General features: G+C 36.9%; 1 protein-coding gene across 7 annotated transcripts in view; it reads left to right on the top strand.

The window, feature by feature from the left end:
- LOC118742311 (potassium/sodium hyperpolarization-activated cyclic nucleotide-gated channel 2) overlaps positions 1-27,661 on the top strand; it is a 238,860-nt gene that overhangs the window by 58,779 nt on the left and 152,420 nt on the right. For all 7 annotated transcript variants that reach the window (XM_036474287.1, XM_036474288.1, XM_036474292.1 and 4 more), the window contains exon 2: positions 3,726-5,909. In XM_036474287.1, the coding sequence (XP_036330180.1) occupies positions 3,726-5,909 (2,184 nt within the window). The remainder of the gene's footprint in view (positions 1-3,725; positions 5,910-27,661) is intronic.

Here is a 27,661-nt window from a genome sequence, read left to right on the forward strand (position 1 = left end):
ACCGATATCGTTCAAATTTTAAATGTGAGCTATGTACCTGTATGATACCTGTAGAGGTTGAAATTCATAACACGTATTTATTTTATGGTAAGCAATGGTTTTGCATGTCGGCCGCTGTGGTGTAGTGGTAAGCAGTGCGCGCTTCCACTCCGCAGCACCTGGGTTCAAACCCTGGTCAATACAACACCGCAAAAAAATATAGAAAAAAAAGTATTTTCTTAACAGCGGTGGTCCCTCGGCAGGCAATGGCAAACTTCCGAGTGTTTTTCTGCCATGAAAAACAACTTCTCATAAAAATACAATCGCCGTTCGGAGTCGGCGTAAAACTGTAGATCCCTCCTCTTTGTGTGACAACATCAAGCAGCACGCCACAAGTCGGAGGAGAGGCTCGGCCAAACACTAACATATGTGTAAGCCCCAATCTAAAAAAAGTGGTGTTTCAGAAAATGGACCCAATGGTTGGCGCTGCAGCCTATGTTTAAGCTATACGAATTTAGTTTTCATATGTCTAAATGAAGGATGGGGTTAAGTTTGTCATGCGATCTTGCATCTACCTAGAAATCAGTTCATAAATATTACCACGAATTGTAAAAGTGGCGAATTAACAAGGAAAGATCATCGTAGGTATATCAATCGCAAAAGTTCTTATTAGGCACCGCGAAGTAAGCGGGCATTGGCTAGCTTGGAATAAAAAATAGCGCGATAAAGAAAGCGCGATATGTTCTTCTAACTTTTCGCCTGCGGCGCTTTTTTTCTTTAGTCATATAAAATCATATTTTCCTATTTCATTACATAAAAGAAGATACCCTGCAAACCATTTTTTCAGAGTATTTTGAATTGTAGAGAAATTTTAAGGATTTCGTTACGATCTCTAATTTTCTAAAATGAAATGAACTGTGCACACTTCGATTCTTTTACGAAATTTCGGAAGAAAATCGGTAAAGAAATATAAATAAGGCTGCTATGTGGAGAGTTTATTGCAGAAGTTTTTCAGAATTTTCTTTATTTTTCGTACAGAAATTTCTTTACGAGTTCGTGTCAATCACTTCATATAATTTTCTTTGAAGATTCGTAAAAAATCGTTACAGAAATGAGATACTCCTAAACATTTCGTTAAGATTTCGGGAACTTTGGTTTGCCGGGCAGTTTTGAGCCAAATGTGCATGCGCAGATTTTCCATGTATTAGTATCTGTGAATATATGTAACAAATACATTCAAGTAAATTTGACGTATCCTCAGTAGCGCTTGAAAATAAATTTGAAGGGGATTGTTTACTCTGGAGTGGTTATGCCCCTTTGATAACGATGTTTACTTATACAAACTGAAACTTTATGATGAAGTATTAAAATTTTATTTTAAAGCTACCTGGAAATTAAACAGCCGACTTGAAAATTTTTAAAATTATCAGCAATTTATTATTTCAGAATGTTTAACTCAAACATATATGTATCTCCATTTTGACTGAGTAAAAATTTACTCACTATTCAGTTAAAGAGGAATAAAAAACTATATTGATTTGTAGTGATTTTTATATAATATTCGCAATGTTTATTTTTAATAATTTTTTATATACGATTACTCGGTTTCCTTTTTCCTTTTTTATACATCTGTACTGTAATGTTTGCTGACTGCATTTGTAGATACTGCCAATATAAAAGTATTACATACATATGTATATATGCAATACAGTTATTTTATTTTACAATTGGCAGTTGTCCTTAAACCTAGCTATAAAAAAATTATATATCAAATCAAAAGTATTTTTATGATCTTTCTAGTAAATATATCTTTTAATATATGTAGTTCATTACGTATTTCTTTAAGAAAACTTACATATTTTGTTTACATATTTTGACAGATATTCCATTGAAAATTATGTCAAACTGCAAAGAACTTTAGTGTCGCCTTAATTTGGACTACAAATATACCCCATTTAAACGACTTAATAGCCACTTGAATGAATTTTTCGGTAAACAAATCCATTTACCTAAAGAAACCAAAAATCGGCTGTTTTATTCACACGCCGTGAATAACCCTATTGCGTCGATGCATAAGGTTGGTAGTACTGATAAATTTGGTTGCATGCGACGCATAATCAGCCTTAAGTTTGGTAAAGTTGTGTTACGTTTCAGAAGTTGTGCGAAGTTATGCGAAGTATGCATATTCAGACCTTTAGATGCGCTCACCCGGCGTCAAGCTTGCAACAAATACATTCTATGCAGTTTAGCAATTCCTCTCCGCTGCTTCTCCAATCAGCACACAATTGAAAAAAAAACTGATCTTATTTTTGCACAATTCCACCGTTGTAGCGACCGCATACTATACATTCACTACAAATACCCAAACATACATATGTATGTACTTGCATTATATTGTATCTATATCCAGTAGATGCAGCCCACAAACCTATTACGAATACAAACGCTTTTAAATTCTATTCACCATAGTCTATTTTATTCATAGCTTATTCTGGATAATTGCTTTGAATGTAGATTGCCAATGCTTTGATTTCCACTTTTATTATACACAACTATGTAGATATGTATGTATGTACATACATATCGTCGTTTAAAGTACAAAACCGCGTATCGTCATTCTGCAAAACCGCGTAACGGAAATTGGCTGCCAAAAATTGGATTTGCTCACACAAGCTCTTGGCTCAATCCTAATCCATTCGTCCTGAAATATACTTGCCAGAAATGCGATTGCTTTATAAAAAAGGGAACCATTTTGAAATATGAAAATAGAAAATAATTTCTACAAGTTCGCATACGCGGTTTTGCATTTTGCTGATACGCGGTTTTGCACTTTAAACGGCGATATGTATATTCATATTGTTAATGTACTCGCTCATGTGTATGTATGTACATATTTATATTATTATATTAACAGGAATTTTATAAATACCTCTGCTACCGAACACTCATACGTACCCAGTAGAAATTTTATGCATACGACATCGCTGTTGGTGGCATGAGCTTGCTGCTGTGATACATGCCAGTATAAATGAAACTTCATTTCCGTTTAACACGTGTGGTTTCTCAGGGCGTATACGTACTTTAACCATACACTTGTACTACTGCTGTACGCATATGACTTTATTAATGTTTCAAACATACAAAAATGCATTAATGGAACAGTATTAAAGCATTCTTACAAGATATGTATCCCCATATGTAAATGCTACTTTTCTGATACATTTTATTATATGGTACTTACGGGGACATACAAAAGAGTAGCATTTACATATGCAAATGCATATCTTGTAAAAGCCCGTTAGTGCTGAAAATATTATCGCCCAACACGTCCGTTTACTAAATTTTTTACAAGACTGAAAATATTACAAAAATTCCACTTCCAATTTATCAAGAAATGTACTTAAAACAACAACAACGTACGTTCGCTTGTAGTTCGCTAGAATTTGAATTTATTTGTGGAAACTCATAACTACGCGTGAATTGTTCACACTAATTCACTCATAAAGCATGCATACTTCATGAATGCATACAACCGATTTCTACTCGGAAGCTCATGCCACCAACAGCGGTGTCGTATGAATAAAATTTTTACTGGGATGTAAGTGCGTACGAATTATTTTCCAAGATACATATGTATGTACATACATACATATATGCACATTATCTTTGTATGTAACAATAACAGTAAATTAATTGAGCGCTTGTTTTTGCACTATTCTCATTTTCCTTTTCTACATCTTTTCCAGTGATAGCAGAGAAAACTTGAGCAGCGATCAACAACAGCAACAGACTGCGTATCAACAACATCAGCAGCGTCTACATCAACAACAGCAACCGTATCATCGACAGCAACAACATTCACATCCGCATTTATTGCGACAGTCTCTGATCAACCTTACGGGCGCGCACAATACCTGCAATAATATCGGTGTTTCGAACGCATCGGAACAACAGAGCGCTACTACAAGTAGAAGTGGCATTGCCGCACCATCGTCGTCGTCCCTCAACTACCCCAACTCTAATACCACAAAACACACCAACTCCAACACCAGCACATTACACAAATTCATTTCCTGCAGTTGTGAATCACTCAAATTTGCAGCATCGGCCGTTGCGAGCAAGGCAATAATAAAGCGGTCGGGTCACAGTCCTGGAGACCCCGACAGTGAGTCATTAATCGATAGTCAAAACACGGATTATATCGAATACAACGTTGCTTATTTGGGTGCTGGTCATACAGGGCACAGTGCTGGTTGCATAAGTAGCAGCATCAGTCGTGGCGGTGATGACCAGCGCTCTCTGCAAAGTGAGCATCTGTCGAGTCGGCTTAGCACCGTTTCCAAACAACATTCATACGACAGCAGCTGTAGCGGGCAACTTCATAGTCTGACCTTAACCGCAAGAGAGCGCCATAATCAACACCAGCAGCACCAACTGGATTGTACTGCCAATTCGACGCGAGTGCCAAATAGTCCGATCAGTTGCACCAACAGTAACTACAGTAATCAGAGTAACATCTACGCAGGGAGAAGTGGGGGTGGAGGCACCGGTGGTGGAGACGCGGACGAAGAAAGAGAAAGAAACGGCGGCCCATCCACCATATGTGATGCATATAAAGACTTAAACCGTCACACAGCGATCAATAGCAATAGCACAAGTTATGGCAACGACTTCAATGAGGACTTCAAGCACATAGTCGTTCACAATTTTAGCAATTCCGATCCAATAACTCGTTATAACACTATAGGCGGTGATAGTGGCGGTGACGGTTACACAGGTATCAACGACACAACAGGCACATACCGCTCGCACCTGAAACCACATTACAGCGATTGCAATATCTACGCGAAACAGCAAGCGGAATATTTTTCGAATTTAAAAAGTGATTTTGATCAGTACGCACCGCAGGTTGATAAACAAAAGCTAGTCAATAAAACATACATTTTCAAGTGTCTCGCCAATAGTCCTTCATTTCTCAGATCCAATAAGGTCAAGGAGCAATCGAAGAAACTTCGCAACTTGTCGCTGAAAAATCGAGCGGGTAAAAAGAAAGGACAGTTAATAGCAAAGTCGAATGCGGTTTCCGACAATTCTCTGCATCCTGGTGACAAATACCTCAGTTTATATCTAGTCGAGAAGAAAAACTCACAGCAACAGCAACAGGTTCAGCACACACAACAACAGCAGGCTGGGCAATTAGAAACGACTGCAAGTGGAGTGAATACGCGACCATTGAGTTCGCCTCCAGTTATATCTGGCAGACATCAACAAGAGCAACAATTTCAACGAGATCAGCAACACGGAGTTGCAGCGTCAAGCACGAACACACAACAGCAACAGTGCCTCGTAAACGGAGCGGTGCGAACACATCCCACATATCGACGTCAGTCCTCAATAAAGCGCGATTCGAAAGATCGGGGCGCAACATTCACGCCGACAGCATCGACACATAGGAATCCAAAGGTCACCTCCAACAACAATAAAAGCTGCAATCTGAACAACAACGGCAATAAGCTAAGCGTAAGCACGAATTCGTGCAACAAGCTGCACGTGGCAGCAGCGGGTATACATCCATATGCCACACCGCCCAAGAGTTCGCTATCGAGCAATGGACACTTGAATAAGTATTGCCTGACAGACATTAGTCGTCGACGGAAGGCGGCGTTCAATCGACAGCTAAGTGCTCCCACTGATTATACGCATTCTTCCAACAACAACAACGGCAACAGCGGATCACATTCAGCTACCGAAGCCGCTTGCGAGTCAACATCTACAGTAGCCAGCGCAGGCGTGGGCTCAGTAACGGCAAAGGCGTCCACATCCCTGCAGAATTCCGTTCTAATAAAGCCAACATCTACGTCCAATTCGTGTACGAACAGTTTCAATCGGCGACATATTAAGCGTCAGAAGAATACTAAATTAAATGAGAGGTATGTTCTTTGAATATTTACAAACAGGCTTACATATTTCCACAAGTACGTATGCCACACTGTATGCATGGTAAATATGTACTTACATATATATGTACTGAAATTTATAACACAACACGATTTCATAAATGAAACCCCTAAAGAAGTCCACTAATTTCAAAAAATACATATTCGTTCATTACTCTGTTTTATCAAGAGTATACAATAAGTGCATATGTAGTTATGTTCATGTAGGGTGATCCAAAAAAATTCATTTGAGAAAAGTGAAGTTGGAATTTTAAGGTTCTCACCCCCTTCTAAATCGAAAAAAATGTCCCCTATTTTTTTAAATCACAAAATATTTAGAGGTCTCTCAAAGGGCTCACAGATTTCCATGTATTCTATATGGGGAAAAAACTCTTTCCTAGAAATGGTGTAGAATCCTTGAAACTCAATATTTTTCAATAGACAAACTTTCTTACTCTTCAGGAGACTTCAAAGAATAATACCCACATAAAATACATCCAAAATTTTTAGCCATTTGAGCGACCTCAATATTTTGTGATTCAAAAAGACAAGGGTATATATTTGGTTGATATAGAACACAGTGTTGCCACAAAAAATTTCCAAATTCCTCAAAAACAAATGAAAAATCCTCAAAATCCGAAATAATTACTCAAAATTTTCTTATTACAGATATGAGTACTGTGTACTACATACTATTTACAGGTACTAAGTACAAAAATTAATTACGTTCTCCAATTCAATTGGTACATTTGTTCTTGTGGCTCAAACAAAGTATCACCGTTATTTTGTATGCCTTGCTTTGTATATATGTAATATTGCTGTCAGTTCTACACATTTTTAAACTACTTAATATACGTTCTACTGAAGAATTAGAGAATGGCTATATCAGTAATGCAGATAAATATTGTTTTTAATTGGGAAATTTATATGAACCTGAAGAATCTTTTAATTAAAACTTGTTTCCTATAATTTTCTGGATAAATATTCTTATGATCGGACAATGCTTGCCCTCTCCATTCGTTATCAAGATTTGCAAGTTCAAAATAAGTTGAAAATATAACGATGGAATAAAAAAACAAGTAAGAAAGTCTAAGTTCGGGCGGGGCCGAACATTAAATACCCGGCGCAAGTATTACATATATGCCTTTTCACCTTTCCGAAAGCTACCGCTACATGGTAAGCCGGGGTGTATCAATTTTTAATAAATTAGCGTCCTTAAATTTCGAAATATTGACGTTTCGAGCATTTCTAAAATTTACCGTTATATGAAAAGCCGTGATTTTAGTCCGATTTCAATAATTTTGAACGTTTTGCTTTTATGTGGCAAGCACAATAACCATACCGAGTTTGGTACAAATTGGTAGAACGGTTGCCGAGATACATATATGTGATCATAAGTGGGCGGTGCCACGCCCATTTTCCAAAATTTTATGATAAGCGTATTTCCTGATAAAGAATTGTTGCAAGCATCAATTTTTAATAAATTAGCTTCAATATTTACGGATTTATCGAAGATTTCGTATTTCTCCAAATTACCGTTATATGGGATGTGGGCGTGGTTATTGTCCGATCTGTACCAGGTCAATAACTGTGCCAAGGTCAATAACTGTGCCAAGTTTGGAAGAAATCGGTGTAGCGGTTGCCAAGATATACACATGTAACCATAAGTGGGCGTGGCTGCGCCCATTTTCAAAAAAATGTTAATATTCTTATTTTTCGTCTAAAAGTTATTGCAAATATCAATTTTGAGTGAATAATCTTCAGTAGTTACTAAAATATCGCAGTTTTCGTATTTCTGAAAATTACCGTTATATGGGAGGTAGGCGTGGTTATTGTCCGATTTTGCCCATTTTCAATACCATCCGTCCTACGCCCGAAAGAAGTACACGTACCAAGTTTCGTTAAGATATCTTAATTTTTACTCGAGTTATCGTGTGCACAGACGGACAGACGGACGGACGGACGGACAGACAGTCACCGCTTAATCGATTTCTCTTTTCATCCTGATCATTTATGTATACATTTGTCTATATCTATCTCGATTCGTTTTGCCTGTTACAAACAACCGTTATGTGAACAAAGTTATAATACCCTTGTGCACAAGTGCGCTCGGGTATAATTATCGATAGTATTTTGAATATTTAGCAGCAAATGCAGATTTAAAGCTATTTATGTTGTGTAGGTTTGACAAGCCGTTTAAGGGAAATGTGAACAAAACTCAAAATATTTTGATTTTCTGGCCGCCATGTTGACGTTTGATCAAACCACTTACGTTGTGTATGGTAAAATCGCCTCATTCGCAACGGAATTTTCACCGAATGAGGACGCAAGAGAGAAAAATCGAACAAACCCAAATTCTTTTACATTGTGAACCGAAAGAAAAGTAAAACTCTTTGCTTGAACGAGTCATGTTTGCATGGTGTATGGCGAAATGGGAAAAGTAGGTTTGAAGAATGTTTGACAAGCCGCTTGTGTGGTATATTTCTCTCTTTATAAAACTTCGTAAAGCTTTTTGTTCAAAAATTTGCAGAGCTATTTAACAACTCTGTTATGTAAAACATGGTTGCATTTGTTATCTGCAAATACATATATCGAGAGAAAACTCCTCAAAAAATACGCAAGCGCATCCGAATTCCCTCACGTTTTGAGGAACTACTCACAAAGTGGTCACACTGATAGAACAATCATAGGGTTGAGAGCATTAAAATTCCGTTTTTACTTTCTTTGTACCACCCTAATGTTCACACAGATATGAAGGCACATATGAACATTTATATTTAGGAATATATGTATGTATGTATGTATGTACTGGGGATGTTGCGAATGTGGAATTTTAGACATCCGCGGATGCGAATGCGGAAGCGAATATCTAACGCGGATGTCAAATATTTTTAAGAAGCAATTAGTATTTTTAGAAATCTAGCATAATGGAGAGATCGTTGTTTACACAGCGCTTACAAGCCAAACCAAATGTGTAAAGTTTTTCTAAAGCTTTTTAAAAAGAATTCTTCATTCTCCTTCCTATGGCTGTTTCAGAATTTGGGGAATCTGTAACGTCATCAGCGTTTTTCAATTTGAGTTTTTGTAATTCATTTTTAATACTTCCTTTTGCGACTGGTTTGAAAAATTTGTGCTTATAGAGGGCTAAATAGGTGGATATGGAAAATAAATTATTATTTTCCAGGAATGAAAATTTTGAAAAAAATTCTGTTTTTAAAGTCGTGGCTGCCAGCCGAATCGGATCAGAATATTGTTATTTTTTTAAAGCTCCCTGTTTTTTATAAGCATTTGAATCGTGTTTTTTATAATTTGGGCATCGATTCTCTTTATAGCCAGACGTTGATCATTTCTGCTGGAAATCCCTGTTGAAGGAGCTTACTCTTTGACTTTAAATAGCAAATAAGGGACAGTTTTACCACAGAAGTTTTTAGCCAAGGATTCAATGTATATCCGTATGAAAAAAATATTGCCCGACAGGTAAACAAAATTACTCTTTTTAAAATTTTTGCTAAAAATAAATCCCCCAAAAAGCACCATTTGATATTATTGAAACGAATATATGTAACATCAAAAGCAAATCACGAAAATTTGATTAAGAATTACAGTGCACACTTTCTTCTTTTGTGTCTAGTAGTTTTTTTAAGATTGGTCCAAAAAAATCATAATAAAGAAAGAAACCAATGCAGGTATTTAAAGCACAAAAAAATTTTTTTTTTGTTAAAAAGACTGTGTTCTCTTTGACGCACGTCAAAGGTCAAGTAGAAGTTGGAACCTGTATAACTGCCCATTAATAGCGCGGTTATATACATAGCTTAAGAAATACTATGTTTAAAGAAATTTTTATCAAAGTTGATAAATATGACATTTGACTTATTTTGTTATACAAATACTCCCATGACCACAGGCAAAAATATTGGCTACAATTTGTCATTTTGTTTGCCATATATACGTTTTATCGGTGCACTTGCACAATATTCGCATTCGCAAAAGCTCCACATTGATTATTGCGAATGCGAAAGCGAATGCGAATGTTCAAATTAATGCGGAAGTTCCGAAGTTGCGAATGCGAATGCGAATATTCGCAACAACCCTGGTATGTACTACTTACATATATATATATACAATGAAATAATTTCTCTGTGTTAGGATAAGTTGAGTGAGGTTTCTTCCCCTATAAGATAGATCTCGCACTCGAACTTTTACTCGCAATTAAGTATTGTTCTGCTCAATCATATAATAACTAAGTAGATCTGAATATTTGTACACCCGTACATGTATGTACATATGTACATAAATAAATGTAAACAAACAAGAGAAACTCCATCAGCTAACTACTCTGGCCTCTAGATGTCGATTAATGCCTTTTGTAGCACGTGTGAGCTCCCGGAGGCAGACAGCAATCCAGTGCCTCTTGTAAACAGAAGAGAACTGTTGTGAAATTTTATCGTTAGTGTTCCTTTCACTTTTAAAAGCGTCAAAGTGTTCATTTTATATTTGGCTACGTACGCAATTGTGTGGGTGAATTAAAAAAAAAAATATTTCCAATTTACGGGCATGCATATTTAAGAAGTTAAAGTTTATGGCGAAAATCAAAGTATAATAAAATTGTTTAGTTTGGCTGTAAAAAAAAAAAGTTCAAAAGATTGTGTGTCCATGATCGCCAAATGAGCATAAATAAGTATGAACTTGAAAGTATATACATAAACGCACTGCAAATGTATTTGTACATAGATTTGTTAACTCGAGTTTTGGAGTTAGCGGAAATGCACTTAACAATGGAAGAGCTAATTTAACTTAAAAAAAAATGTAAAAAAGTGAAAATGTTTAAGGATATATATTTTTTTTAAAGTAAGCGTCGTTATCTCAGGTATTTTTCAAGCAATTTTTGGTTCTAATATTCTTATGTACGTAGTATATTCAGAAATAATTTTTTCAGGAAATAACAAGAATATAGAAATATAAAGAAATTCAAAGAAATTTCATTACCTCAAAGGATGGCTTTATTCTCAATAGGGCTGCTTATTGAAATCAATAAAAACAGATGAAGTTATACATATGTATGCAAGATATGTAGGCAAATCACGTTCAATTCGAAATCATTTTCCCCACCATTTATGAGTCGAATAAAACAATTTTTTTTGCTTGACAGATAGGTAAAGATTCTGCTACAAAATGCATTTTGCTCTCCAAGTCGCGGTATTATTTTTCGAAAATATTTAAAGCTGGGTTATGCAAGACTTAAAGCTCAGTTAGTCAACGACGTAGCGTAAACGTAGGTTGACGTATGTAGCAGCATATCAAATTTACTGTTGATAGAGAGAGAGAGAGAAGCAACGGCAACGTCACCGCCATGCGGTGGTGAGTTTTCGTTAACACACGAATCCCATAAGATAGATCGTGTCTGCGTCAACCTACGTCTACGCTACGTCGTTGACTGTTTGCACTTTTAGGCTTGACTTGACTTACCTAGAAACTTAGAAACGATTACTCAGCGTGTCACCTATTACCTTTTCCTTTTCTTTTGAATACCAGCACGTGTATTTGTACACGTGAACTTGCAAACGTTTAATTGGTTTTTACACCAAAATGGAAACAAAATTACCAGTAAAATAAATTTATTTACGCGCATCAAATTGCGATTTTTTTATTTTATTTTCTGTATTTATTTGGAAGTTTGTTTTTCGATTGCCAGATGAATTACATTTATACAAAAAATTATATTTGCGTGGCATATTTGTAGGGATTTTATTAAAAGTTTAAATGGCAGCATGATTCTTTCGCGTCTCTCTTTGCACTTAGAAATCAAAAATCTAGACTTCTCCAAGTTTCTAAGTGTAGTTGTTTTTTGGGTAACTAAATATCCGCGCTACTCATTTGCCAGATATACAATTTTCAAGTCAAGTCAAGTCTAAGTCTTGCATAACTGAGCTTTTTGAACATTAATCGCTATGAAAATTTTAAATTCTACAATATACATAGTTATTGATGTCTTTAAAAACTGTATAACACTCTTCGAAGCTTGCACTCTTCTCCGAATTATCGACGCTGTCATTAATAATCTTTTTTGGAAATATTAAATAATAACATTTCAACTCTCCCCAAATTCTTAAATTCTGATTTCCACATACATGTGTATGTGTTATCAAAATGAGAAATAATGGAAAATAACACTGGATCACAAATTTTGGTTTGGTTTTTTGCTCCCAACGTCACTATCCAATTCCTATGAAGAAGTGCTCGGTGATTCCGAAAATGGACTTAATTTTTTTTTATGGAAACGTTTTCGAGATATTTGATATTTACCGTTATTCAGCTCAAAAAAGTAGTTCCACTTAATCACATATATCTTACGAACCAATTGAACAATCGTAATACGAAGTACGGTAAATGAAAGCCAATGAAGTTCTCCATAAACCGTGGATACATCACTTTTCGATAGGCCTGATAATTTCTGAGAAATTAATTAATAACTTCAGATTTTTTGTTTTATGATGGAAAAATTAAAAGAATTTAATGGCGTTTTCTTTTCTACCGAAAAATGTTGCCTACTCAGTGCCCTTTACGCACAAATACTAAAAAAATGTTTGTAGAAAAGAAAACGCCACAAGCTTTAAGAGGGGAAAAATAAAAAATAACGACTGTTTTGTTTAATTTTTTATTTTTTTGTTAATTGATTTCTCAGAAATTATCAGGCCTATCGAAAAGAGATGTATATGGGCAAATATAAAAAACAGGTACACTTTCAAAACAAAAAGTTTAATTTTTTAATTCTAAATTCAATGGCATCCCCCGTTTTATCATATTGGCTCCGATTTTCGAGACAACGGTACATGAAAATTTGATTAAATCTTAACTATTTTATAAATAACTCCCTCAGGTTTGAAGTTAATCTAATTTCCACTTGATTGCGTTGATTTTAAATAATTTTTTTTGTTTAGGGTATTACGCATTTTCTTCCATAAAAAAAATCCCACATAACTTACGGAAGAAAATACGTGAAAAATGCCAAAAATCAACTTAAAGTTTAAAAATTATTATTAAAAAATTTAAAATTAGATGAAACTTTGCAGCATTTACATAATTTTTGCACAAATTATAAAACTTGGAGTTATTTATATGGTTAAAAAGAAAAATAACCATTAAATAAACAAAAGAAAAATAGTGAAAACTTGCTAAAATGTCGCGCCCCTATTTATTTTACCACCACTATCCATGTAGATATTTGAATTTGATCTCGGCAACAAAGCCTTTTATTTACATATTATAGATTTGTAATATTTTTTGCAATATCTGTATCCGTTAGTATAAAAAAATTGAACCATTTGAACCGAACCGAACCACAGTTCAGAGATACTCTTGAACCGGTTCTTGTACCGGTACAAGTTTTTTCTGAGTAGTTCGAGACACTGAACCGAACCGCACCGATTTTTGGAGTGGTTTGCAGCCCTGGTAAAAACCTTGATTTACTACTTTTAATGATGCTCCTTCTTGTAGTCAGATTATTTCGAGCGTGGTATCAAATCTACTTTTTATCGACAAATATTCTAATAGTTGCTCTTACTTAGCTGAATAAAATAATTACCTGCAGAGATCGAATCCATATTAAAATAAATTATTGCTCTCAATAATGTGAAACCTATTATATTGCCAAAGATTTCCAGCAAAAAAAAACATACAAAAAATTGGGAAAATAGCGTTTTGAAACCGTATCACACAGCGATCGAAACAAGCAGCTAAATACTCGAATAAATATTTTTTCCGAAAATATCAAGGTGTATTAAACAAGGTGGTGTTGGGGCGACAGCTGAGTTTTTCGCCGTGGAGGCCATTACGTCAGAATGAATTGTTTGTTGTAACTCATACCAATGACAATATGGACATCAGCGTATAATTTGTTAGTGTAATTTTTTACTTATATACGGCCAACACCACCTTGTTAAATACGCCTTGGAAAATATGTTTTTGGAAATTAAATCCGCCGGTAACACGCTACTATGTTTTACAAAATATTGAATTGATATTTTACTGCAGTATTACAAAAGCTTTTCTTTCTTTACGAAAAAAAATTAAACAACAGTATATTATTTTACCTAGCCTATTTTTTGAGTTCTGGAATAATTATGGAAAAGTCACTCCACTTCCGGTTCCTCTGTGGTATCCTTTGCACGTAACAAGAACGAAAATTTATGTTTTTACAAACTTGCTTTTTGACCACATGCGCTTATGTGTTCTTACAATTCTGGACCACTGTACGTCCTCCAAGGTTTAGATAAAAATTATGTAAATACATTTAAGCTGCATTATCGAATACCCTTCAGTAGTACTTAAAAAAATTATAGCTCTCAATATTGTTAACGCATTATTCTGCATATGTTTGACGTACTATAGTGGTCACGTAATTTACAATTTGCGAATGGGAAGGCAAATAAATGTAAACAAAACCTATGTCCATATACTTCAAATAAGTCCCTTTTTACCCTCAATGCACAGATTTAGTGTGCAAAGTTGTGCAAAAAAAGATGCACCCCATCAAAGTTCACGATAAATATGTATATAAAAAAACGAGGGGAAAATGCGAAGATTTAAAGACTTATTAAATGCACACCGAAGCAAGCCCCTCAAAATAAAAATCATTTTCTTAATGTATGTACTTTGCCAATTAAAATTCATTAGTAACATGTGGTAATCTGTACAAAATCATTAAACTACCATTTACCGCAATACCACGTAAGCTTCTCTAATATAATAACAAAACATCAAAGCCGAAATATACTGCTCATAAGAGCCTTTTTCTTAGGGTATTGGAAAAAAATTAATTGAAATGTCATTCACATCTGGTATCTGTAGGGTATCCCTTACACGTATCAAGTGTCAAAATTAATTTTTTGCATGTTCGATTTTTGGCCTCATGCGAGAGTTTTCAAGAATCCGGACCATTGCGTCCCTTAGTTTCAGGTCGACGATGTCGATATCATTTGCATAGCCGGCAGCATCGTTCTTTTGCTATACTATCCCTGCAGTGAAAACCCAAACCAGTTAGAAAAAATACTAGTTCATAAACTAGTATGTGCCTACCAGTTCGACATTTTCGAAGAACTTAAGCGTTCAGCTGCCTTTGAATTGCCAAAGAATAAAATAAAACGCAATTAATTGCTTCTATTACAAATGTCGGCTGTGGCGTCACGTGAAGACTACTGGTTCTGGTTCTGGGATCGCAGGTTCGAGGCCGCTTGGAGGTGGTTAAGATTTTTAAAGTAAGATCAATGTAAGTAGGAATAATTATTTCAATTTAAATATAAATAACAAACTTAAAAATCTAGTTACATTACAAAAAAAAGAAACAAATATATGGGAAGAAATACAAATACTTGTTCCATAAAAAATAGATAAAAAAATTATTATTTTTTAATTAAATTTAAGAATAACAAAAAAACCCTAAATAAAAAATACAAATAAACGAAATATTATCAAAAAAAAAATAAAAAAAAATTTTCCCTGCGCCCGGGCTTGAACCTGGTACCTCAGGCCTACCACGCGAGTGCTTTGCTCTGTCGGCCATTGCGACAGTTGGAGCGCCGCGAGCAAAAAGGAAAGGAGTTGGCAGACTATCTCATCAACTGGTATAATGCTACAAGTATTTCTACAAGAAGATGCTGATGCATAACCTGACAATTGACATCTCGTAGGACATCACAATGTTAAAAATACCAGTCGCTAACATTGAAAAAGGATAGAACGTGAACTAGTTGGGCTGAAACGCAAACTGGTCGAATTCTAGTTCCCAACTAGTAGCTTTCCCTGCAGGGATGTGGCGCCGCTACGATTCAGATTAGCAGCTTTTATTGCAGCATCAGATTTAAATAGTTGCAGGAGGGGAATCGCCTTGCCTAAAACCTCGTTTGGTCTTAAAGGGCGCATAGAGTTCATTTCCAATTTGCACGAACTTAAAGGTTGTGCTCAACGTCACCTGTAACGTCTCTTTTCAAGTTACAGGAGCTTTACATCACGCGAGATATATGGCAAAAGCTAGATACTGTTTAAAAAGAATTTTTTCGAAATGAATTTGCCTTTTCGCCAGAGAAACAAAATCAGATGCGCAAAATTTGTATCTTTATTGTATCCATATACGTTGAGATGTGGTTTCTGCTCCTTCGGCTGTTATGGCAACATACAACGATTTTGTTCTTTTGTCAAAACTTGACCAGTTTAAAGAAATTGATGCAGAGTCGCTTTACAAATGTTTCAAAATCATTTGTGGTACCTGAGTCCATTGCTTTCGCATTTTTCGATTCAAATGTACCAGTGAATCCATTATCGTGGCCTCATGATGAAAGTTTTTGGAAAGGTCTCAAAATTGTAACAGGCATAGAAGTTGTAAATGATGCAGCCGAAATAGGGGTCAAATTGATGGAAGATTACAGCCAACTGTTTACAAAAAATTAGGAACAAGAAGAATAAGTTTGGAAAATTATAAGATACTGCCGCCGTCGTTATCCTAACTGCTCAAAGAAAAAAATAATCCCATTGTAACATAAATAAGCAAATGATACATCTTGTAGTGGCATAAACTCGCAAAAATGTATTCTTAACTTAATACGAAATCATATTTCAATTAAAAATATATGCTTTGTAACAACTTACAATTTGTATCACTATTGGTTTGTTTTTAAATAAATACTATTAAAAATATTAACAACTAATATAAGAGATTTAATTCAATTCGGTCGGCACGCCTAAATTTTCTCCGATTGACCTAAAATTTTGGATAGCACATGTTTTCATGCATATTTACCAATCCAGGGGGTGCGACCTAACAAAATCCGATAAATTTAAATAAGAGCCACCCTAATGCACATAAGTACATATTAGGGATGTTGCGAATGTGGAATTTTAGACATCCGCGGATGCGAATGCCTGCCTTATCCTGAGTTTTGCCCGAAAAAAAATTCACCCGAAAATTTGTATTCCGCCCATAGTAAATATGTACATGAAAACCAAAAGCGAAAAGTGAATCGGTTCGGGGAAAATTAAACTCATAAGACTGAATATTTGTTTAGTACTTGAATTTAAAAATTGGAACATTATACTTAATAAAAACTTTTTGAAGGGTCGAAAATCAAACCTGTGCCACTATATAACAACTCCCTCGAGGCGACAAACTTTAAAAACTTGAAACTTGGCAAAATTGTAAATTCTTTTCGATTGACACTGCACCAGTGTTGCCGTTTTAGCCCTTTGGTGGCTAGATTTAGCTACCACATACATAGCCATTTTTTAGCCCTTTGGATAATTTATTCATACTGGGCATGAAAAAGTTTTATATGCTTAATTTGATCTATTTTTTCTTTGCATTTATGTAAGAGATGAATTTTTAAACTAAGAAAGACTGATATATATACATATATGTATTGAATGTTCCTTACTTTTTTATACATACATCCTGTAAAAGTGTTAGGGCTGTTTTTTTAACTTAAAATAGATAAGTTTACGGCCCTTAGGGCCAGTTTTTCAGTGCCAGTTTCTCAGATTAAGTAAACTGGGTATAAATGGAACAGCTGGCTTACATTTGATTGGCTGATCTTAGTTTAAACCAGCCAGATCGGGCGTTTAAACTTAGTTTAAACCACGGCCGTGCATTACAAACTGGCCCCTAATATGCTTCATTTGCTAAATGGCCCATCAAGTCGATTGACCGTGTATGTTCTTGTGGTGTGATTGTACCAGCTGCTGGTGCGACTTCAAAAACTATTTGAAAATTTTATGATTGTACCAGGAAGCTGGTGTCGTGAGTGGTGAAATTAGCTCAATTTCTAGGTAAAAAATATTTTGGCGGAAATGTCCACTATATGAGTCAAAGCCGTGTTTGTGGAATATTAAGTTCACGATATTGCAGTTGTGAATTAAAAAAAAAAATAATGTTTAACAAAGTGGTAGAAAAATGTTGAAATTTCGGTTCAAATCATTTCGATCTTTCCTCGACCTCATTTGTAAAGAAATAAATACTGTACCAGCTTCGAGCCTGATGGTACAATCACTTGATCGAGCCAGCAAGCTGGTGTCGTATATTTCCCCTTTTATACGAAAAATGTTTGGTTGGATAAAATATTAGCTTTTTCCAGAGTTCATTATTTTCCTACACCATTACTTATTGAAAATGTTTGCGTGTATACTTATATATGATTATGTGAGTAAACAATTTTAGCTACCATTTTTAGCCACAACGACTTTTTTTAGCTCTTTTTTAGCCCTTTTTTAAAGGAATTTGGCTACCACTAAAAATACTTCGCGGCAACACTGCACTGCACCAGTTGAGAGGACTTTCAGTTATATTTATTTATTTTTATTGCGGTGCAATAATTACTTTTTGAGAATTTCATCGGGGCTGCAAATGTCGGATGTATCCTCCTGACTTTCATCTTCATAATCTAGCATCATGGCACAATCGTTGTTTAGACACCGTTTTTTTCGAAAGAATTATTCATTCTCATTCTTTTGGTTGTTTCGGAATTTGTCACGTCATCAGCGTTTTTCGTTTTTAGTTTTTGTAACTCATTTTTAATACTTTCTTCTGTGACTTGTTAGATATACTTCTGTGCACTTGCACAATATTCCAGGTACCGAAAATAACAGTTATTTTTTCTGAGTTAAATTTGGCCTAATATTTTTTATTCCGAAATAAACGTCCTATCCGGATAATAAAGAAGCCGCTTACCAAATTAAACAAATTTGGTATCATATGAAAGTGGAAAATAGCTTTTAAAGAGATATAACGAATGAAGGTTACAACCTCTATTTATATTTTTTTATAACTTAATACTAAAGAAATGGATGTAAATACATACCTGACCCAATGTTTGTTCTATGGTAATTAATTAACATTTTTCAATGTGAGGCTTTCCTCCTTTAGACATTTCAGTTTTAAAGCTATTCAAGTCCTCTTTCATTGGATACCAAACTTGTTTAATTTGGATAAGCGGTTTGTTTATTATCCGGAAAGTACTTTTATTTCGGAATAAAAAATACTTGGCCAAGTTTAACTCGTAAAAAATAGCTGTAATTTTCGGTCCCATCAATATTCGCATTCGCAAAAGATCCGCATAGATTTTTTGCGAATGCGAAAGCGAATGCGAATGTTTAAATTAATGCGGAAGCTCCGCGGTTGCGAATGCGAATGCGAATATTCGCAACAAACCTGGTACATATGTATACATTAGGGATGTTTCGAATGTCGCGAATGCGAACGTTAGGAATAACATTAAAAAATATATAATCAACTTAAGTCATCGTTTTTATTACTTAAATTTTGTAACGTTAGTATTAGAACATTGAACGGACGCTTAACCTATACAGTGTTTTAATCTACTAGTCAAAGTTCAAAAGGGGCATATTATATTTAAAAGTACTTTTGCTGCCTTTTCTCCAATGAGGCGATTTCTTAGAGGCTCGTATACAAGGCTGGCTGCACTGAACAATTGCTTACTTGGAACGCTGGCGGGTGGAGCCAGATCTGTCAATTTGTCGTATTTTAGTTCAGTTTTCCACTAATCGAGAGGATTTTCTCCGAGATAAGCTCATTTTTCTTTAAGACAGGCCTTCAATTGAGCTTTAATTTCACATTTTTTTAATGTCTCCAGATTCTACATCCGAGCCTTCGCTTTCGCTGGAGAAATCTAAAATAAATTCTAGGTTGCTTATAAGACTTTTAGCAATAGTTGTAGAAGGCCCATCAACGTTTCCTGATATACTACTTAACTTTTAGCGTCTGAAGTTAAAAGCCGGTTGTTGTCGCCTCTGTCTAAAATCTTATATATAAAAATCTCGTGTCACGGTATTTGTGGTCGAACTCCTCCTAAACGGCTCGCCCGTTCCTTATGAAATTTTTTGTGTATATATGGTACGTACGAGAATCGGGTGTAAAGTATATTTCATACCGCTACGTGCAGGGGGTGTGACACCTCCCATACAAACCGAATTTTTCATACTGCATATCTCTGGAAGTGTTCATGGTAGAGTACTCGAACATGGTATGGAGAAATACGAAAACAGTCGCATGTCATGTAGAAAAATTGGAGCTATTGAAAAAATGGGCGTGGCACCTCCCATAAAAACCGAATTTTTCGTACTGCATATCTCTGGAAGTGTTCATGGTAGAGTACTGGAACATGGTATGGAGATATACGAAAACAATCGCATACTCATGGAGAAAAATTGTGGTTATTGGAAAAGGGGGCGTGGCACCACCCATTCAAACCGAATTTTTCATTCTGCATATCTCTGGAAGTGTTCATGGTAGAGTATTCGAACATGGTATGGAGAAATACGAAAACAGTCGCATGTCATGTAGAAAAATTGGAGCTATTGAAAAAATGGGCGTGGCACCTCCCATAAAAACTGAATTTTTTCGTACTGCATATCTCTGGAAGTGTTCATGGTAGAGTACTCGAACATGGTATGGAGATATATGAAATCAATCCCATACTCTTAGAGCAAATTGGGGCTATCTGAAAAGGGAGTGCGTCGCCTTTCAAACGCACTAAAACTATTACGTATGTATCTTTGTGTGCATATACACTTTTCTTAGGTTATTTAAGACGCAATTGTTGGTTATTGAATGCATTTCCAGTAAAAACTTGCAAGTACTAGAACAATTTTTTGATATTGAATGAACATACAAAATGAGGTTTAGGCTGGGCCGATTTTGTATGGGGGAAAAAAAGAATTTGACCGAGTTGTAATAGTAATATTATGATGTCTTAGGTCTATGCCAATTGTTATTGGCCACGAAAGATTAATTTAAAACTTATTTTTAGCCCTCGCAATTGAATCAAAGTGTATGGATTTTGAAAATGAAACTTTGGATTGTAATATCCATGGAATGCGTTAATTGATATATCTAATTAAGGGTTATTAAATTTGGAACCTCACGTTCATTTATCATTTTTCAATAAGTCTACAAGTTTTAAATATATTAAGATAAAACTTACTAAAATTTTCCCCTATGAATTTTCAATTCTTCATTACTTCAGCAACCAAGTGCAAAATACAAAAACGTGACACGAGATTTATTTCAAACGTTTTAATGTTTTCGGATGTTTATATAATATGGTCCTTTACCATTGACTTGGTCACACCGATTTGGTCAGTTTTCGAGATCGTGGTTAATGAAGTCAAACATGTATTGTCAAAGATTAGGAATCGTTTGATAAGTTAATAGTAGTTTCAAACTTATAAGTATTTAAATACATTTACATAATACAATTAGGGTTAGAAACACCCATTTTAAGTCCATTTATGCAGTCTTGAAATTGGTGCGGAATGGTTTCATAGTCACCGAAGAAGCATATTTTTCGCGGTTTCTAAATTTGCCTTTATATGAAAGTAGGGGACGTGCGTTAAGTGTTTAGATATACATAAATAATTTAGTTAATTCCATTATGTGTAAAAGTGACAGTAGGTAAATGCAGTAGTCTTTAACATATACTGGGAAATCCTTTTGGGGACTCTCCAGTTGGACGATATTGCTTTGCATTTAGTCACTCCCTGGCACACTTTTCCGTTATCCGGTTTTTTCATTTAAAAGTTATTTATACAATTGAATAGACATTTTTTTAGAAAAAAACTGGAGATCCACTTCAGTTTTTCGATATAACTTTGGTAAATGTTACTCGATCGGTTCGTAATAATTACCAAATTGAAGGCGAGACTTACTGTTACTGGTTTATGATAATAATGCCTATTACGGTATCCGACGGGTGCCATTCGCACGAATCTAATGCTTCGCTCTCGCTTGTTATGACAGTGCGAATCGGACTAGATCCGTGCGGATGGCATCCGTCGTATACCGTAATAGGCATGATTAATATGATGAAAATCGTTCAAATTATAAACAAATTATTTTAAAATAAAACAAGTAAGAAAGTCTAAGTTCGGGCGGAGCCGAACATTAAATACCCGGCGGAAGTATTAAATATATGTTTTTCACCTCTCCGAAAGCTGCCGCTAGATGGTAAGCCGGGATGTATAAATTTTGAGTAAATTAGCGTCCTTAAATTAAAATGAAAAGCGGTCGTAGTTTTAGTCCGATTTCAATAATTTTCAACATTTTGCTTTTATGTGGCAAGCACAATAACCATACCGAGTTTGGTACAAATTGGTAGAACGGTTACCGAGATACGTATATGTGATCATAAGTGGGCGGTGCCACGCCCATTTTCCAAAATTTTATCATAAACGTATTTCTTGGTAAAGAATTGTTTCAAGCGTCAATTTTGAATAAATTAGCTTTAATATTTACTGATTTATCGCAGATTTTGTATTTCTCTAAATTACCGTTATATGGGATGTGGGCGTGGTTATTGTCAGATTGTGCCAAGTTTGGAAGAAATCGGTGCAGCGGTGACCAAGATATACACATGTAACCATAAGTGGGCGTGGCTACGCCCATTTTCCAAAACTGTATAATATTCTTATTTTTCGTCTGAAAATCATTGTAAATATCAATTTTGAGTGAATTATCTTCAGTAGTTACTAAAATATCGCGGTTTTCGTATTTCTGAAAATTACCGTTATATGGGAAGTGGGCGTGGTTACAGTCCGATTTCGCCCATTTTCAATACCAACCTACCTTGGATTAATGGAAACCTACATACAAAATTTCGTTGAGATATCTCAATTTTTGCTCGAGTTATCGTGTACACGGACGGACGGACAGACAGACATGGCTTAATCGATTTCTCTATTCATTCTAAGCATTTATGTATACATTTGTCTATATCTATCTCGATTCGTTTTGGCTGTTACAAACCATCGTTATGTGAACAAAATTAATATACCCTTGTGCACAAGTGCGCGCGGGTATAAAAATGTTGAACAATTTTTTTGTCATTTTCCTATATTTGCAATTTTTATATATGGTTGCATAAACATAAGTAAACTAATAGTGTTTCTAAGAAGTTGTGCTTGTTCAGTATGTCTGTACTCATTTTCGTAAACAAAATTTTTCCACGATGATGGAAGGTAATGGCTCTTCTATAAGAGATACCGATATTATTACTAAATTTGCAAAAATTCGCAAACTGGATCTAATATTAAAAACAAATATTAGAATATATTGGACCAGCGAACTAAATGCACGCCAGCAATGTTAATGCTGTTTTTTACATCTTTTGACTATAGGCCAGTGCAATTATCAACAAAACAATTACAATTCGGTTGAAAAACAAAAAACCGTCAGTGTGAGACTTTAACCCACTAAACCTCCTACCGTCTATGTACCGATCCCCCCTGCGTCACCGCTAAGTATTTCGTCGGGAGGCGGTTTGTGCACGAAGCTCTACGTCCGTTACTGTTCACATGATTCCACCCACAGTTCGTCTTGGTTTGGTATTAAACTTACCCACCCCCTTGGTATTTTACAACTAAGAAGTTCGTTTCTAAGTTTAGTAATGTCCGGGTGCAGCGATTTATTGCTGCTTATACAATTTTTTGGGAGGTTCGCTCTCTTCTTTCTAGGAAAATGGGCGTTTTATCTGGCCTGAGCCAGATAGAATGATGTGGCTGCTTCCTACCTCGCCTGTCGTTCTTGCCTACGCCTCACTTGCTCGCTGTTGCGAAGTTGCTGCATAACTAGGGCACAAGTGGCTCTAAATTCCTTCGGATGTAACTACGCTGCCGAGACGTTCATTGAGCTTTTCTCTCTGGGTGCTGAATCGGGGACACGAAAAGAGTACGTGTTCCGCACCTCTATTTCACCAGGACAAATCTACCTCACCGTGCTGTCTGTGGATCCATACATCGATATTAGAGATGAGACGATGTGTCTACCTGCCTTTTGTTGCGTAACCCCACCTCGCTTGCCATTGCGATATGCTGTTTTGTTGCAATAAAGAGGTGCGAATTTCGTCTTCCTCGTTCTTATCCTTTCATTTTTCAACTGCTTCCTGCGCCAATAGGTCAAGTGGGGGCATCCCGGAGATGATAAGTGCTGCGTCTTCCGAAACTGTTCTGTATGCAGAGCATACTCTTAATGCGCATAAGAGAAAAGTTGCGTTTATACCCTGAACGTACGATGAGCGTTTAAATGCGTGGTACCAGATTGTACTTCCGTACATGAGTATGGATCTAACTACCCCTGCTAGTACTAGTCTAGACTGCTGCTTAGGTCCCCCAATGTTTGCCATCAGTCTGGACAAAGATGACGTCAACCCCGCCGCCTTCTCGTTGACGTAGTTGAGCTGATCTCGGAAGGATAAATGATGATCTATCAATACCCGGGGGTATTTTACGTAGGGCTTTGATGAGATTACACTCCCTCCGACAGTTACACCTTCCACTTTTTTGCGGCTGCTTATAAGATCTGCTTCTGTTTTTTGCGTTGCAAGTGTGAGGGATCTCGCACATAGCCATTCTTGTGCCGCACTGATTGACTTTTCCGCAATCGCCACTACTTCTGCTAGTGTTTTCCCGGTGACCACGATTGAGACATCGTCTGCAAATCCAACCAAGGTGGCGCCATCTGGGGTGGATAGGCGTAGGATTCCATCATACATGATGTTCCACAGTAAAGGTCCAAGCACCGATCCCTGTGGTACTCCGGCCGTGAGTGCATAATCCTTAAGCCCATTGTCACTACTGTATCTGAGGGTACGGTTACTGAGGTAGCTCCCCAGAATGGCATGCAGGTATAATGGGACCTCTAAGGCTCGTAATGCGTGAAGAATTTCCTTCCAAGAAGCACTATTAAATGCATTTTTTACGTCTAGCGTAACAACCAGGCAGTATTCTTTTGTGCCTCCTAGCCAACGGTTGCCTTCAATCGCTTTTTCCGCTATGGAATTTTCCAGTTCGATCGCATCAGTCGCAGAGCGCTTTTTTCTAAAGCCAAACTGGTTTTCTGATAGATGTCTATCTACATGAATTTCTTAGCGGTTTTTAATTATCTGCTCGAATAGCTTCCCCGTGGAGTCGAGCATATACAGTGGCCTGTAATCAGAAGGTGCCGACGGATTTGATTTTTTCGGTATAAGGACCAGTTGCTGCAGTTTCCAGATGTGTGGGAATATGCCCTCTTGAAGGAACTATTGAAAGCGCTAGAAAATGCGCACCGCTTTGTCTCAATGGCCTTTTTTAGGGCTATATTCGGGATCCCATCGGGCCCTGGAGCTTTGTTGAGAGGTGTGTTTCTGCCAGCTCTCAGGATCTCCTCAATGGTTATGCAAGGGATAGCAGTGAAAGCACGGGGCGTTGGCCTTACGAAATCGGGCCGGAAAGAGGACCTATACGATTTAAGCCAGCAAAAAGGGCATGTTGGTTGTGTTGTGCGTTTAAGCTTTTTCATGACTATCCTGTTGGCGAGTCCCCACGTGTTATTGCTAGTATCTTCACACAGATCGCTAAAAATTTTGCGCTTGCTCTCACGTATTGCGTTTTTTTAAGAGCTTCGTTGTGTGCGCGAACACGCTGACACACTCTTCTTGCCCGGTTGCATTGTACTCGCAGATTGCCAATTTCATCATTCCACCAATAAGCGGGTTTGCGTGTATTGTGTCGTTTCCTTCTCGCCATCGAAATATCGCATGCATTTTTGAGTGCTTTCATCAGTTCTTTCGGCGCTTTCTCGACGCTGGAGGTTATTTTTACTTCACTGGAGACTATTTCGAACAGCTCTTCGTCGAAGCTTTTTGTTTTCCACCCGTGGCAGTGACTTGCAGCGGTGTTGTTGCGGCTCTGTTTTTCAACGCTTATGATTATGGCCTTGTGATCGCTTTGCGTGTAAGCATTGCTTATGTACCAGTTTGTTGTTCTGCTTAGTCCTCCTCTTATAAAGGACAGGTCGATGACTGATCCTGTCCCGTTCCTGGAGAAAGTATTTCCATTTCCGCTGGTCAGAAGTATGACATTTAGGGCTGCCAGTGAGCTGAGAAGCTCTCTTCCTTTCGAATTAGTCCTTCGGCTTCCACATTCTACCGCCCATGCATTAAAATCGCCTGCTATAAGCACTGCACTCCTCATCTTAGCGTCGTTGACTAACTGATCAACGACGGTGGTGAAACATTCTAAGTCCGCACTGGGTGGTATGTAGCAGCTATAAACATAAATGTTGTCTATTTTACCGCATACATAGCCGTTTGTGGATGCGATTGGGACAAGGTGCTTAGGGGGAGCTCCACAGCTCCATATCGCACACCTACTGGTTGTGTTGCTAGCCCAAGACGCTTCGCTTTTATTCTTATATTGTTCGCTAAGGATCACAATATCGATACCAAGTTCGTATACGGTTTGGTTGAGCAGATCTTGCGCTGCTTGACAGTGATTAAGGTTCAACTGCAGAAATTTCATTGGTGCTGTTGTTTTCCTCTTGCTCTTTGGAAGACGGCGCACACACGACTACCGGTCGCGTGTCTTGTACTACTTTCACCAGCTTTGGCACAGGGGAAACAAGATGGTGAATTTGTACAGTCTCTAGCCTTGTGATCCTTTCCTCCGCATCTAAAACATAATGCGGATCGGTCCTCTGCGCTCTTACAGTTTCTAGACATGCGCCCATAATCATGACACCTGTAGCATCTCACCAGAACTTCTTTAGACCTTATTCGGCAATTGACCCAGCCTATGCGTATTTTGGCTTTTCCTACTAGCTCTCGGGCAATCACTGAGGGCTAAGGGTGCATATTTGCATATCCCCATAGGCAGCGCGCATTGAGCGGATTACCGTTGGTTCAAGATTAGTTCCACCAAGGCATTCGATCAGTGCTTCGAATACCTCGTCTTTCGTCGTTACCTCATCTATATCCTTCACCTCTAGAATAGACTCTTGAGTAAGCGAGCGTACATGGGCGCTTTCCCCAAGTATATGCTCAACTGCAGTTTTAAATTTCTGGGTAGCAGGGTCGTCTTGTTTTTTCAGCTCAAAGAGCAACTCATTTTTGGCCGTCTTTCGGATGTTCTTGACATTAGCACTAAGTTCTTTCAGTTCAGGTTGCGACTTTATTTTCTTTAATATGTCGGCATACGATTATTCACCAGCCTTCTTTACTATGATCGCATCCGGCTTGATTGGCTTAGTCTAAGCTTTAGCTTCACGCATCTTTACTTCAGTCCACTGCTCCTCCGATTGGCTGGATGCTGGGCCTGTTGCCGCGCTTTGATCTGTAGGCGGTGCCCTTCCGTGATTTTTTTTGTTATTCCCTCCTTGTTAATCTGCAGTGGTTGTTGTTGTAGCGTCCGACCAATTCGTTTTTTTGGAGATGTAGATGTAACACGGCTGCGTTTGGGCATTAGTTGCGGCGAATTAGGTAAGTTTACCACTTTATCTGCGCCGCCCCGTACTCTCTTTGTGCGAAATTTGCGGACGCCTAAGGGCTGATTCACATACAACTTTCTTCGCTTTGCTTGATAGTTATTTGCTTTGACATATAGGATCGATGTAGGCATATGCATGAGTATGCTCACATAAAAAACGTTTGAAGCAAAGCAAAGCAAAGCGAAGCAAAATCTTGGGCAACTCTCAACTTTTGCCCGCTTTGGCAATCAGCTGTCTCTATGTATCTTTTCTCGTGCACTTGCATTTGCATTTAATGACAAAAATAGGGTAAATAGGAATTTTTATTGCTATTATTAATGCATATTATTATATTGTTATCTATTTTACAGAGAAAATATATGGAGGAAAAGAAGAACGCAAAATCTGTCAAAGCGTTTATTGTAGCATACCTTCTGCGTTTCACGCTTTGTTGTCAAAGTTTGAG

This window comes from Rhagoletis pomonella, unplaced genomic scaffold (genome assembly GCF_013731165.1).
Source record: "Rhagoletis pomonella isolate Grant_MI unplaced genomic scaffold, Rhpom_1.0 Rhpom_scaffold_00007, whole genome shotgun sequence".
In the NCBI taxonomy this organism is placed as follows: domain Eukaryota; kingdom Metazoa; phylum Arthropoda; class Insecta; order Diptera; family Tephritidae; genus Rhagoletis; species Rhagoletis pomonella.